Here is a 13,464-nt window from a genome sequence, read left to right as displayed (position 1 = left end):
TAGCTTAGTTTGGTGGTGGTGGTATTGGTTTGGTTCTGTTTTGTTTTAGAATAATCTTTTATATACCACCATGATAACCTAAATATAGGAAGTTGTATACTTTACATAAGTTACAAGGGATAATTTGGATTGGATGTACTTGTTATTTGTTTTGGTTTTAGAGATGTTTTGTTTTGTTTTGAGACAGGGTCTCAGTGTATAGCTCAGGCTAGCTTTCAGCAAGCTACGTACCCCAGGTGGGCCTCAAATAAATATAAGTCCAATCTGACAAAAGTTTAAAATCATATTCTAGTACAAACAAGAAGGCAAATAGACGACAAAATACAAAACAGAAGATTTCTGTATTTACCCACGTGAGCGTGCTCAGTGTGCTAGGGTGAAACCTGAGAGTTACTAAGAATAACCTTGAATGTGCAGGCAGTCGGCTCTGGGGTGTGGGAGAGAGAACACTCCTGACTCAGATGCTGTGCTCCTGCCTGGATCCTGGGCAGTCCGTCTGTCTGTCTAGCTTCAAGGTAGTTTGGACTCACTCCTCACTTTCACTGAGGAGCTTTCGGAGCTCAGAGGGTCTGGCCCTCCCTGGAAGGAAAATTGTTTTTATTAATTTAAATTATAATTTAAATTTGTCCAGCTTCCAGAAGAGTAGGACCTATTTCATTTCCCTTAAAGTAAGTGGTTTCTTTTTAAGTTTAGTTTTCAGCTTTCTCAAGTTGTCGTTTGATTTTTTTTTTTCTTCCTTTTTTAGGAGGCAAGGGTTTTATTCTGTAGCCATGACTGGCCCGGAACTGTCAGTGTAGCCCATACTGGTCTCAAACTCAGGATAATTCTTCTACTTCAGCCTCCAAGTGCTAGGATCATAGTCGTAAGCCACTGCTTGCAACTCCTCTCTGCTCCTTCCGGTCACTCTCTGCTTGGCCTGAAAACAAAGAATATCTGGCATTGCAACCAAACAAGAAAACTGCTTAATATTATATCCCTGTTTAATATTGACTCATGGAAGACTCTTCTCTCCACAGATTTTTGCAGCTCAAGTGGCAGCCCTTCCTTCCAGCCAATCAAAAGCCACATAACCATTCCAACAGCCCATGTGATGCCTTCCACTTTGGGGGCCTCTCCTGCCAAACCAAGCCCTACACCTTCCGGGCCTTCTTCTGCTAAACTCCCTTTGTCAGGATTGACTGAAGGTGTGGGGATGACCAGAAATGGAGACTTCGGTGCGGTGAAGCGTTCTCCGGGCCTCTCAAGAGATTTTATGTACCTCCCTAGTGCTGCTGGAGAAAATGGGATCCAGCAGTCCTGGTTTCCAGCAGTGGGCCATGAAAGAGAGGGGGAGATGAGGAAGTTTGATGTTTCCAGTATGGAGTCTACCCTTAACCAGCCAGCCATGCTAGAGACATTATATTCAGATCCACATTACCGAGCCCATTTCCCCACCCCGAGACCGGATACCAATAAGGATGCATACAAAGTGTTGCCGGAGTCCAAGAAGGCACCAGGCAGTGGTGCAGTATTTGAGCGGAATGGACCACATGCTAGCAACAGTGGGGTGCTCCCTTTGGGACTCCAGCCTGCTCCTGGGCTTTCCAAGTCACTATCCTCTCAGGTTTGGCAACCAAGTCCCGACCCTTGGCATCCTGGAGAACAATCCTGTGAACTCAGTACTTGTCGACAGCAGTTGGAATTGATTCGGTTACAGATGGAACAAATGCAGGTAGAGAACTGTTTCTTGAATTTTACATGTTGTGTCCCTCCTTGAACTTCATAATTTTGTCTCATACACTTTAGGGTGTTTGGTTGTTTGGTCTTTTTGTTTGCGTTGTTTGTGACAGTGTTTCTCTGTATAGCCCTGGCTGTGTTATTACATTTATATGTGAGTGTATAGCCCTGGCTGTGTTATTACATTTATATGTGAGTGTGGGTTTGTGCATGTGAGTGCAGTGACCAAGAAAGCCAGAAGAGGGTGTGGATCCCCTGGAGTTGGCGTTAAAGGCACTTGTGAGCCACCTGACATGGGTACGAGGAACTGAACTCAGGTCCTCTGCGTGCACTTAATTGCAGGGTCATCTCTCTCTCTCTAGCCTACTTTGGCCTTAAGGGTTTTTTTGTTTTGTTTTGTTTTGTTTTTTAAAGATTTATTTATTTATTTATTTTATATATAAGTACACTGTAGCTGTCTTCAGATGCACCAGAAGAGGGCATCAGATCTCATTACAGATGGTTGTGAGCCACCATGTGGTTGCTGGGAATTGAACTCAGGACCTCTGGAAGAGCAGTCAGTGCTCTTTTTTTTTTTTTTTTTAAAGATTTATTCATTTATTATGTATAAGTACACTGTAGCTGTCTTCAGATACACCAGAAGAGGGCATCGGATCTCTTTACAGATGGTTGTGAGCCACCATGTGGTTGCTGGGAATTGAACTCAGGACCTCTGGAAGAGCAGTCAGTGCTCTTTTTTTTTTTTTTAAAGATTTATTCATTTATTATGTATAAGTACACTGTAGCTGTCTTCAGATACACCAGAAGAGGGCATCGGATCTCTTTACAGATGGTTGTGAGCCACCATGTGGTTGCTGGGAATTCAATTCAGGACCTCTGGAAGAGCAGTTGGTGCTCTTACCACTGAGCCATCTCTCCAGCCCCAGTCAGTGTTCTTAACCGCTGAACTATCTCTCCAGCCCGACCTTAACAAGTTTTAACTGTTAAAAAATGCAATTGTGGGGGCTGGGGATTTAGCTCAGTGGTAGAGCGCTTACCTAGGAAGCGCAAGGCCCTGGGTTCGGTCCCCAGCTCCGAAAAAAAGAACCAAAAAAAAAAAAAAATGCAATTGTGAATGAGGATGATGTTTATAGATAGGAAATGAAAATGTAGTTATTGGCCACTGAACCTGTTGGTGGTTTGATAAAAGACCAGATATGTTCTCCAAAGTAGAGAATTAGAGGGAAAGCCTAAAGACTTAGGACACCAGCACCAATCATATACTCAGATGCTGCTTGCTTTCACATACAGAACGGTATTAGTTCTCAGCACTTGAGAACTAAATAGTAGAAATTTATAGGCTTGTAGAATAAATCTGCTCAGGGTCAGCAAAAAGGTTAAACAGCAGAACTAAGGATTAAAGATCATCTTTTTTTGTTTTGTTGTTTTGAGAAAGAGTGTCTGTCTCTCTCTGTCTGTCTGTCTGTCTGTCTGTCTGTCTGTCTCTCTCTCTCTCTCTCTCTCTCTGTAGTCCTGGTTGTCCTAGAGCTTGCTGTCCCAGGCTGGTCTTGAACTGAAGAAAAGCCACCTGCCTCTGCTTCCCCAGTACTGGGATTAAAGGTTACCACATCCAGCCCTCAAGGTTATCTTTAAGGCCAGTGAGGTTGGTCAGCAGGTTAAGCACTGCTGTAAAATCCTGGGACATGAGTTCTAGCTCCAGAACCCATGTAAAGGTAAAAGGAGAGACCCAACTCCACAGTTGTCTCCTGACATCCATCTATGTTCTCCGTCCCTTCCTCCCTGCACATCAGTATTTGAAGCTGGATGTGGTGGTATAGACCCTTCCTTGAAAACAGCAAGAGCAGGGATAGGCAGTGGCTTTGAACTCTTGGTTGGACTACCTTTTCTTTTAAGAGTGAGTACACTGTCACTGTCTTCAGATACACTAGAAGAGGGCATTGATCTGGAAGAGCAGTCAGTGTTCTTAACAGCTGAGCCATCTCTCCAGCACTCTTGGTTGGTTTTTGTTAAGCTGTCCCTGGTGCCCCCCACCCCACCACCTGTGCTACTGCAGAATGAGATGGAAGGGTATATTCTCCTTCCCTGATCTGTGAGCTCCTGATTTAATAACTAACCTTAGAAACTAGACACTTTCTGAGCAGAGAGTTTCGTTGGCACATATCTGCCTGGCAAGTTCTTTCCAGTCTTGCATCAGAGCTAAAATTATTTTTAAAACATTGGCTTTATCAGGCTGAGCCAGACTAGACCTTGACTTCCAATCCTAACTGACTACTCCTCGGGTGTTTGCAGGTACCTGTGGTCAGGCCTAAACCTCTCTTGCCTATTTATTTGTCTTCTAGCTTCAAAATGGAGCAATCTGTCACCATCCTGCTGCTTTCACTCCATCACTGCCCACCTTAGAGCCAGCACAGTGGATCAGCATCTTGAACAGTAATGAACATCTCCTGAAGGAGAAGGAGCTTCTCATTGACAAGTAAGACAGACGGACGGCAGGGGCACTAAAAGACCAGGCTCTGCTTAAGTAGGGCCCAGGCCAGGATGTGTGTGACACTCACTTAATCCCCTGGTTGAAGCCTTGCCTTTCCTCAAGGTAGAGCCAGCTTGGTCTGCATCTTACTAATGTGATAGGCCAGTCTCTGCAGGGGCTCTATGGAAGGAAGGCTTGAGGGGATTCGGAGTGGTTCATTGCAGCTAAACTTTTTCTCATTTGTCCTGCCTTTTCACAAAATAATAATGTCCAGCATACTTCAGTGGTACAGTGGTATGGTATACATAGCCGCCTTCCAAAATGTGATGTCTAGAGTCAAGGTCTGAGGGTTGTTACCTTCTATCTAAGGAAAGGGCTCATACTGTAAAGCATTCAATGTTAGTGTCAGGATTTCAGATCTGACTTGCTTGGCTTTTGCAGGCAGAGGAAACATATCTCTCAGCTGGAGCAGAAAGTGCGAGAGAGTGAACTGCAAGTCCACAGTGCACTTTTGGGCCGCCCTGCCCCCTTTGGGGATGTCTGCTTGTTGAGGCTACAGGTGAGCATGGCCCCCAGAATAACAACTCTTCTTACTATAATTTAGTATTTCCCTGGGCTTAGATATCCAGGAAATACAAAAGGAGTCAAATGACAAAGGTGTCCTGCCTTAAACTTTGCTGAACTATTGAGAGGTTAGAAAAGGCTTCAGGGGAAAGTTCAGGTGTCTCAGTATCAGAGATACTGGGAAAGCAGAGTCGAGCGATAGTTTTAGAAGTCCTTGTGTTTTCTCTGTTTGTTTGTTTGTTTGTTTGTTTGTGTGTATGGGTGGGGTTTAAAAAAGCTTTTATGTGTATGAATGTGTTGTCTGCATATGTGCACAGTATTCATGCCTGCTGCTGAGGAAGTCAGAAGAGGATGTGCAACTGCTACAAGTAATCTAAACTAGTGTGCCTCTCCTTAGCTCCTATGTGTGTGTGGAAGCCAGAAGAGGGCATCAGAGATGGCTGCAGTTAGAAATGATTGTAAACTGTTACGTGGATGCTACAGTCAAACCTAGGTCCTCCGGGAGAGCATCTAGTACTCTTAATAGCTGAGCCATCTCTACAAGCTTATAGAACTCTTTTCTTTGTTTTTTCTTTTGGTTTTTCTGAGACAGGGTTTCTCTGTGTGGTCCTGACTGTCCTGGAATTCGCTCTGTAGACCAGGTCAGCCTCTAACTCAGAGATCTCTGCCTGCCTCTGCTTCCTGAGTGCTGGGATCAGAGGTATCGATACCACTGCCCTGCATTCTTAGAAGTCTTAATCTGCAAGGCTGGTCAAATAGAGTGGCAGAGGCAGAGGCAGTTTGGAGCTCTTCTCATTTGTACTCCTTTGTATTTAGGAACAGCTTAGAGAAAACCATTTTCTCACTGGGGTCACTGTCCATTAGGATTGAGAAGGAATCTGCTTTGTAAACCAAGATTGTACCTTTTGTGTTTTTGAGTGATGAATATTAGATTATGGTATTAAGCTTTGTTCAATCCAGTAGCATCAGAGTATCAGCTACTTTACTGATGAGAACAAGGATGAGGAAAGGGAGTCAGGCCTCCAGCCTGAGTCTTAGGATGTTTGTCTGTGGTCCTTCCTCAGTGCTAGGTCTCCTCGGGTATTGCTATGGGTTTTGTTTTAATTTAATTTCTTTCTTTTTTTTTTTTTTCTTTCTTTTTTTTCGGAGCTGGGGACCGAACCCAGGGCCTTGCGCTTCCTAGGCAAGTGCTCTACCACTGAGCTAAATCCCCAACCCCAATTTATTTCTTTTTTATGTGATGGGTATTTTGCCTGCCTGTATGACTGTACTGTGTGCCTGGTGCCCACGGAGGTCGGAAGGGGGCTTCAGATCCCCTTGAACCAGAATTATAGGTGGTTGTTAGTTGCCCTTTGGGTGGTGGTACTGAACTAGATTTGGTCTTCTGCAAGAGCAGCCAGTGTTCTTAACTAATGAGTCACTTCTCCAGCTCATAGTATTGCTGTTAAAACAGTGGTTCTCATATTTGGGTGCACGTCTGAGTCACTTGGAGGGCTTACCACAGCACAGATTACAAGGAACCGTCCTAGCATTTCTTTTTTTTTTTTTTTCGGAGCTGGGGACCGAACCCAGGGCCTTGCGTTTGCTAGGCAAGTGCTCTACCACTGAGCTAAATCTCCAACCCCCCGTCCTAGCATTTCTGATTCAGTGAGCCAGTGAGTAAGATTTCAAAACTAAGCAAATTCCAGTAAGGAGTGATACTCTCTTGGTCCTAGAGAAGAAGCACTGCCTATAGAAGTCACTGGAGAAGGATGACACTAGCCTAGAGTGTGATGGGAAATGTGTAATAGGGGACCAGTTACATATTAAGAATGTTTTTGGCAGGAGTTGCAGCGAGAGAACACTTTCTTACGGGCACAGTTTGCACAGAAGACAGAAGCCTTGAGCAAAGAGAAGATGGAGCTTGAAAAGAAACTGTCTGCTTCAGAAGTTGAAATTCAGCTCATCAGGGAGTCTCTCAAAGTGACACTGCAGAAGCATTCGGAAGAGGGGAAGAAGCAGGAGGAAAGGGTGAGTTGAGGAACCTATGGCTCCAAACCTCTGGAGAGTCATTAGTCCTCCTTCTCTGCCACTTAGTCTGTTCCCCAACCAAGAGAAGCAATTAGGTGAGACGTCATCGGCCTCTCACACAGGGCCCATCTAGAGAAGGAACTTGACTTCTCTGCTCCAGTCAGGGAGAGTTGTACAATCCCTGACTAGCCCAGGTTCTGTCATGCTGCCAGCTCCCTGGAGGGAAACCAGCCTGGGCACAGATATATCAGATGGCACGTAGCAAGAGGTTTAAATGCCTGGGGTAAACTTAACTCCATTCAGTCTGGTATCTCTTCATCCTGCTGAAAAATAGAGAAAGATTTCATGCTTGCAGCTAGATTGTGAATTGGTCAGTGCTCTTAGAACTCCTCAGGAGAAAATTCATCACCATCAGGGAAGGTCTTTAAAATTGTGGGTTTTGGTTGGTTCTCTAATTCATAACTTTCTCCAAAAATATTCTTTTTTTTTTTTTTTTTTTTGGTTCTTTTTTTCGGAGCTGGGGACCGAACCCAGGGCCCTTGTGCTTCCTAGGTAAGCGCTCTACCACTGAGCTAAATCCCCAGCCCCCTCCAAAAATATTCTTGGGGGACTAATTGAACTCTGGGCTACTTGTATAAAACTCAGTTCCAACAGTGCTATTCTGTTTATTTTTTGAAACAAGGTCTCTCTGTGTAGCCCTGGCTGACCTGGAACTCGCTCTGTAGATCAGGCCAGCCTCAAACTCAGATCTGCCTGCCTCAGCCTCCTGATGACTGGCCACCACCACCCAGCCAGCGCTTGCTTGCCTATCTGTCTGTCTGTCTTTCTTTCTTTCTTTTTCTCTCTCTCTTTCTAAGATTTGTTTATTATATATAAGTACACTGTAGCTGTCTTCAGACATACCAGAAGAGGACATCAGATCTCATTACTGATGGTTGCTGGGATTTGAACTCAGGACCTCTGAGGAGCAGTCAGTGCTCTTAACCACTGAGCCATCTCTCCAGCCCAGCACTTCTTTCTTTAAAGTCCACTTGTTCGTGTGGGGCAAGCACACAGAGAGTACTGTGGGAGTTGGTTCTCTCTCTTTTCACTGTGTGGTCCTGGGAATTGAATTCAAGTCATCAGAGTTGGTCGCAAGTGCCTTTACCCACTGAGCCACTGGCCTTGATTTCATAGAAACCTGCTTCTACCACAGCAGGCTTTCTTTTGCCCTTTTAGTCCAAGATTCCAGCCCGTGTGAGACACCACCCACATGTGGGGCCGGTCTTTCTTCCTCAAGTAACCTAATCTAGATAAATCCTTCACAAACAAGGCGGAAAGATTATCTTCTCAGTAGTTCTTGATCCTATTAAGTCAGTGCGTAAAAGACTTTCTGCGAAAACGGTCCTACAATGGAAGTAGAGAGCCAGCTCCTTCACACGCGCCACAGATACCCACACACCATACATAGACACAGTGACTATTTAAAGGGGGAATGTCAGGCGTGGTGGCACATGACTTTAATCCTAGCACTCAGGAGGCTGAGGCAGGCATAGTTCTGTGAGTTTGTGGCCAGCCTAGTCTGTATAGCAAGTTCTAGGCCAACTAAGGCAACATAGTGAGGATCTGTCACTAAAAAAATAAAAATAAAGGGGCTTAAGGGATGGCTCAGTGGTTAAGAGCACTTTACTCATCCAGAGGTCCTGAGTTCAATTCCCAACAACCATACGGTTGCTCACAACCATCTGTAATGGGATCTGATGCCCTCTTCTGGTGTATCTAAAGACAGTGACAGTGTACTGACATACATAAAAATAAATAAAATATGTTAAAAATATATTTAAAAGATAAAATTTAAGGAGAAGAGAAAAGCTTGGCTCTTGGCTTCTCAATGCTGATAGCCAACATGGTGTAGTGTCTTGGGTTGTACAGAGAGTTTTACTCACACGGGTCTTCAGCCCTGTACTTCAGCCTCTCCCTTGCCAAGGCTTGATGCTTTCATTTGACCATGCAGATGCGTAGATGAAGTTTCTTGTTGGAAAAGGCCCCATGAGGGTGATTAACTTGCATCGAGATTAACCATGGATTCCCTGGATTTTCAGGTCTGTAATTGAAACCTGACTCCCGAGGTCCCATGCACAGAGGCTCTATGACTTGTCAGTAACTTCTACAGCGATTGTAAATTTTCTGCCATGAGTAATTTATGGCTCGATGTACTTTCATCTTTTGAAAACAAGTTAAAAGGGGTTGGGGATTTAGCTCAGTGGTAGAGCGCTTGCCTAGCAAGCGCAAGGCCCTGGGTTCAGTCCCCAGCTCCGAAGGAAAAAAATAAAATAAAAAGAAAACAAGTTAAAATATCACGTACAGGGCTGGAGAGAAGGCTGAGCCGTTAAGAGCACTGACTGCTCTAAGAGTACTTGACTGCTCTTCCAGAGGTCCTGAGTTCAATTCCCAGCAACCACATGGTGGCTCACAACCATCTGTAGTGGGGTCTGATGCCCTCTTCTGGTATGTCTGAAGACAGCTACAGTGTACTTATATAAATAAAATAAGTCTTTAAAAATAATATCACATATATTTTATTTTAAAGATTTAATTTTATTTATGTGTGCGGTACATGCCACATATGTGAAGGTTTCCTGCATTGGATCTTGTGGAACTGGAATTCCAGGAAGGGATGAGCTGCCTGACATGGTGCTCTCTTAACTGGTGAGCCAGCTCAGACAGCCCTGAATTTTTTATTTGGTTTTGGTCTTGGTTTTTGGTCTTACTGTTTTACATTTGCATCTGGGCATATGTGTGCATCCCCCCCCCCCCGTGTGTGTGTGTGTGTGTGTGTGTGTGTGTGTGTGTGTGTATGTGTGTGTGTGTGTACAAGGTATTGGATAACTCTGGAGCTAGAGTTATAGGTGATTGGGACCTGATTGATGTGTGTGCTAGGAACCAAACTGAGGTCCTTTAGAAAAACAGTATTCTGAAGCTGATTTTCCACCACCTGGTCCACCCTCACGTTCCCTCCCCTCCCCTCTCCTCCTTCCCTCCCTCCCTCCCTCCCCCCCCCCTCTCTTTCTTTCTTTCTTTCTTTCTTTCTTTCTTTCTTTCTTTCTTTCTTTCTTTCTTTCTTTCTTTCCTCCTTTCCAAGGTTAGTCTTGACTAAACTAGCCTTCACCGTGTAGTCCAGGCTGGCCTCAAACTCGAGATAGTCTTCTTAAGTGCTAAGAATTACACAAACTGGGAGTCCATGTGTAGATTACCATGCCCAGGCCAACTACTTTTGTCTCCTGTTTTAAGATAAGGTCTTCCTATGTAACCTTGCTAGCCTCAAACTCAGCAAGATCCACCAGCCTTGACTCCTGAGTGCGGTACCACCCGGCTTGTCTTTTTTTTTTTTTTAATAATAATGCTTTATGTTTTACTGTGATCACTTTTATCTTTTTGGCTTTCACTCTAGAATCAGTTTATCATCACTTTTCAGTAACCATCCCAGGTGATTTTGGTACAAACTGAAATGTAAGAGATGAAGTCATTTTTAAAGGCTGTGCTTACTCTCCTCATACCCTTGGGGGAAGAGCAGGGGTATGTCTCTGCTCTGACCAAAAGGATCTGCTGTAATTTTCCTGGTTTTCATTCTCCTACCTTCCTTATTTGTAAGCAAAAGAAAACATCTTCATTCCACAAGACTTACTGAATTCCTGCTGAGACCGCCATTGTGCTAAGCTTAGGAGTAGGGTATAACCCACAGAAATAGATTAAGGAATTGACCCTCTCACTGCCGTGCTACAGTTTGTTGTTAATGCATACCTGTGTTTTATCTACAAGTATGTCAGCCTGCCATGTTCATGTAGTGCTCTTGGGGCCCAGAAGAGGGTACCAAATCCCCTCAAACTGGACATACCCGGTTGTGAGCCACCATGATGGTGCTGGGTCCTCTACAAGAGCAGCTCTTAACTACTGAGTCATCTCTCCAGCCCAGATAACAGTTTGGGTTTTTTGTTTGTTTGATTTGTAAATCAAACTTTTATTTAAGGGATTTTGATTCCTTTGCTATCCATCCAGGTCAGTCACGTTCAAGATTTCTGAAAACAACCCTTTTTCACTGAAAGATGCTTAATCCACTTGTACTGTCAGCCCTTTATGCTTTTATCTCTCCTTCAATTAAAGACACAGTCATGACAACTTTATGGTTCCACTAGAGGATTTCTGGCAATGTCTTTAAACAATTTATTTTAGAAACGATTTTAAAGTAGATCTATCTGCTTCTCTCTCTCTTGCTGATCAAGGATAGAGACAGCAGTCACTGAGAAATGTCCATACCCTCAGAGGAATAAATAAAACATACGTGATGTTTCTTTCACTAGGTTAAAGGTCGTGATAAACATATCAATAATTTGAAAAAGAAATGTCAGAAGGAATCAGAGCAGAACCGGGAGAAGCAGCAGCGGATTGAAACCTTGGAGCGCTATCTCGCTGACCTGCCCACCCTAGAAGACCATCAGAAACAGACGGAGCAGGTAGGGACAATCTCTGGCTAGACCGGGAGTCAACAGGCAGTGAGGCGAGGAGAGGGGGCAGTCTCATGTCTGAGTTCTTGAAAGGAATATCCCAAAGATATCTAGGTAGATTTACAATTGGGTGTGTTTTATTTTTTCATAGACAGTCTCTCTATGTAGTCCTGGGTATCCTAGAACTTGCTATGTAGAACAGACTGACCTCAAACTGAGATCACCTGCCTCAGCCTCCTGAGTGCTGGGACTAAAGTCCTGCGTCACCATGCCCAACTTGTTTTGTTTCTGGGAAAAACAAGGTCTCATAGCAAAGCATTGGCTGGTCTAATTTGAACTCACAGAGGCCACCTGCCTCTTTCTGGGATTAAAGGCATGTGCCACCACAGCCAGCCTCAGAACTCCGATGCGGAGAGAGCTGCTCAGTTTTTCATGACCAAGCATGGGGTCCTGTCTCCTAGCTTAAGGACGCTGAATTGAAGAACACAGAACTGCAAGGGAGAGTGGCAGAGCTGGAGACTATGCTGGAGGACACACAGGCCGCCTGCAGGGAGAAGGAGGTTCAGCTGGAAAGTCTGAGACAAAGAGAAGCGCAATTCTCCTCTGCTAGACATAGGTAACGCCTGTGAACTTGGGGGAAGGAGGGAGTTTGGTTCTGGTGCAGTGTTAACTCTTGCGTGTCTAACAGCGTTGATTTCCAGTGGATGTGAAAACCCCTTCTAAGAGCTTTGTTTTCTTTGAATGGAAGTTACTTATGAGCAGGGAATTTGTCTTCGTAGAGCAGTGGGGTTTTATCATAGTGTGATTGGGAGAGTCCATCCCAGTGCTGAGAACAATCCTTGAGAGCCTGGCATGGCAGTACATGTCTTTAATCAAAGCAGTTGCACTCAGGAGGTGGAAGCAGGCAGGTCTCTCTTGAGTTCAAGGCCATCCTGATCTACATAATTCAGCTAAGGCTACATAGTAAGGCTCTCTCAAAACAATGAAAATAGTTTGTTAAGTAGGAAATGAAATCATTTATATTTTCAGAAGTGAATCTTGGTGCTAAGGCCTAGGGTTTATCCACATTTTGACTCTGTAAGCTAAAGGCTACCAGGCCACTCATCTGTCTCTTACCAGCAAAGAATGGATTTGGGGATGTTTGTGTGTTTGTTTTTACATATTCATGTATGTGAGTACACTGTAGATGTCCTCAGACACACCAGAAGAAGTCATCAGATCCCATTACAGATGGTTGTGAGCCACCATGTGGTTGCTGGGAATTGAACTCAGGACCTCTGGAAGAGCAGTCAGAGCTCTAACCACTGAGCCGTCTCTCCAGCCTTTTTTGTTTGGTTTTTAGTGGGGGAGGGGTATTTGAGACAAGGTCCCCTGTAACCTTGGCTGGCTTGATCTCCTGCCTCTGCATCACAAGTGTTAGGATCAAAGATGTGAGTCGCTACTCCCAGTCTTCAGAATTGTGTTGACTGCTAGGATGGTCTCTGAGAACAAGAGAAGATGCTGTAGTGTACTCTGAGGGCATCTTGGGAGTCAGTAACACTTTCTGAAAAGGGTGGATGTATTTGAGCAGCTCTTAGAGTGTGTGTTCCCAGTGGGTAGATGGGTGCTCTTTCGTTGTCAGGCACAGTGATGCTCGTGTTTATGTCTGGGTGAATTACGCTAGAAGTGATTTTGAGGAGCCCGTTGGAGGATGTTGGTTGGAACCAGACTCGGGGGACTGTTGAAGTTTACTCTTTGTGGCTGTGATAGAAATATATTGACTGAGCAATATAGGGAAGGGTTTATCTCATCTTACACTTCAGCTTGCAGTCCATCACTGGGGGAAGGCAGGGGCCCTACAGGAAATCTACTCCTGGCTCAGACACAGGCTCATACTTAGCTAACTTTTTTTTTTTTTTTTTTTTTTTTTGGTTCTTTTTTTCGGAGCTGGGGACCGAACCCAGGGCCTTGCGCTTCCTAGGCAAGCGCTCTACCACTGAGCTAAATCCCCAGCCCCACTTAGCTAACTTTTTAAAGGTCTTCTTTGTATTTATATATGAGTATCTGTGCGATGGTGTATGCCAGTGAGTGCAGTGCCTGCAGAGGCCAGGGACATCACATCCTCTTGGAGCTGGAGTGGCAGGTGGTTATAAGCTGCCCAACGTAGGTGTCCAACAAGCTCAGGTCCTCTGCAAGAGCACTGTGCTTTCATACTGGCTGACCCATGTCTCTAGCCAAGCGAGATTT

General features: G+C 44.6%; 2 protein-coding genes across 4 annotated transcripts in view; both read left to right on the top strand.

Moving 5' to 3' along the window:
* Cnksr1 (connector enhancer of kinase suppressor of Ras 1) overlaps positions 1-13,464 on the top strand; it is a 460,720-nt gene that overhangs the window by 78,651 nt on the left and 368,605 nt on the right. The window lies entirely within an intron of this gene.
* Cep85 (centrosomal protein 85) overlaps positions 1-13,464 on the top strand; it is a 47,309-nt gene that overhangs the window by 24,572 nt on the left and 9,273 nt on the right. For 2 of the 3 annotated variants that reach the window (NM_001395607.1, XM_087550088.1), the window contains 6 exon segments: positions 1,017-1,711; positions 4,056-4,189; positions 4,625-4,742; positions 6,572-6,757; positions 11,095-11,247; positions 11,700-11,854. In NM_001395607.1, the coding sequence (NP_001382536.1) occupies positions 1,017-1,711; positions 4,056-4,189; positions 4,625-4,742; positions 6,572-6,757; positions 11,095-11,247; positions 11,700-11,854 (1,441 nt within the window). 3 annotated transcript variants of the gene reach the window in all.

Source organism: Rattus norvegicus, chromosome 5, assembly GCF_021556685.1.
Source record: "Rattus norvegicus strain SHRSP/BbbUtx chromosome 5, alternate assembly SHRSP_T2T, whole genome shotgun sequence".
Taxonomy (NCBI): domain Eukaryota; kingdom Metazoa; phylum Chordata; class Mammalia; order Rodentia; family Muridae; genus Rattus; species Rattus norvegicus.
Note: the sequence above shows the minus strand (reverse complement) of the source record. Positions and strands in the feature narration are given on the sequence as shown.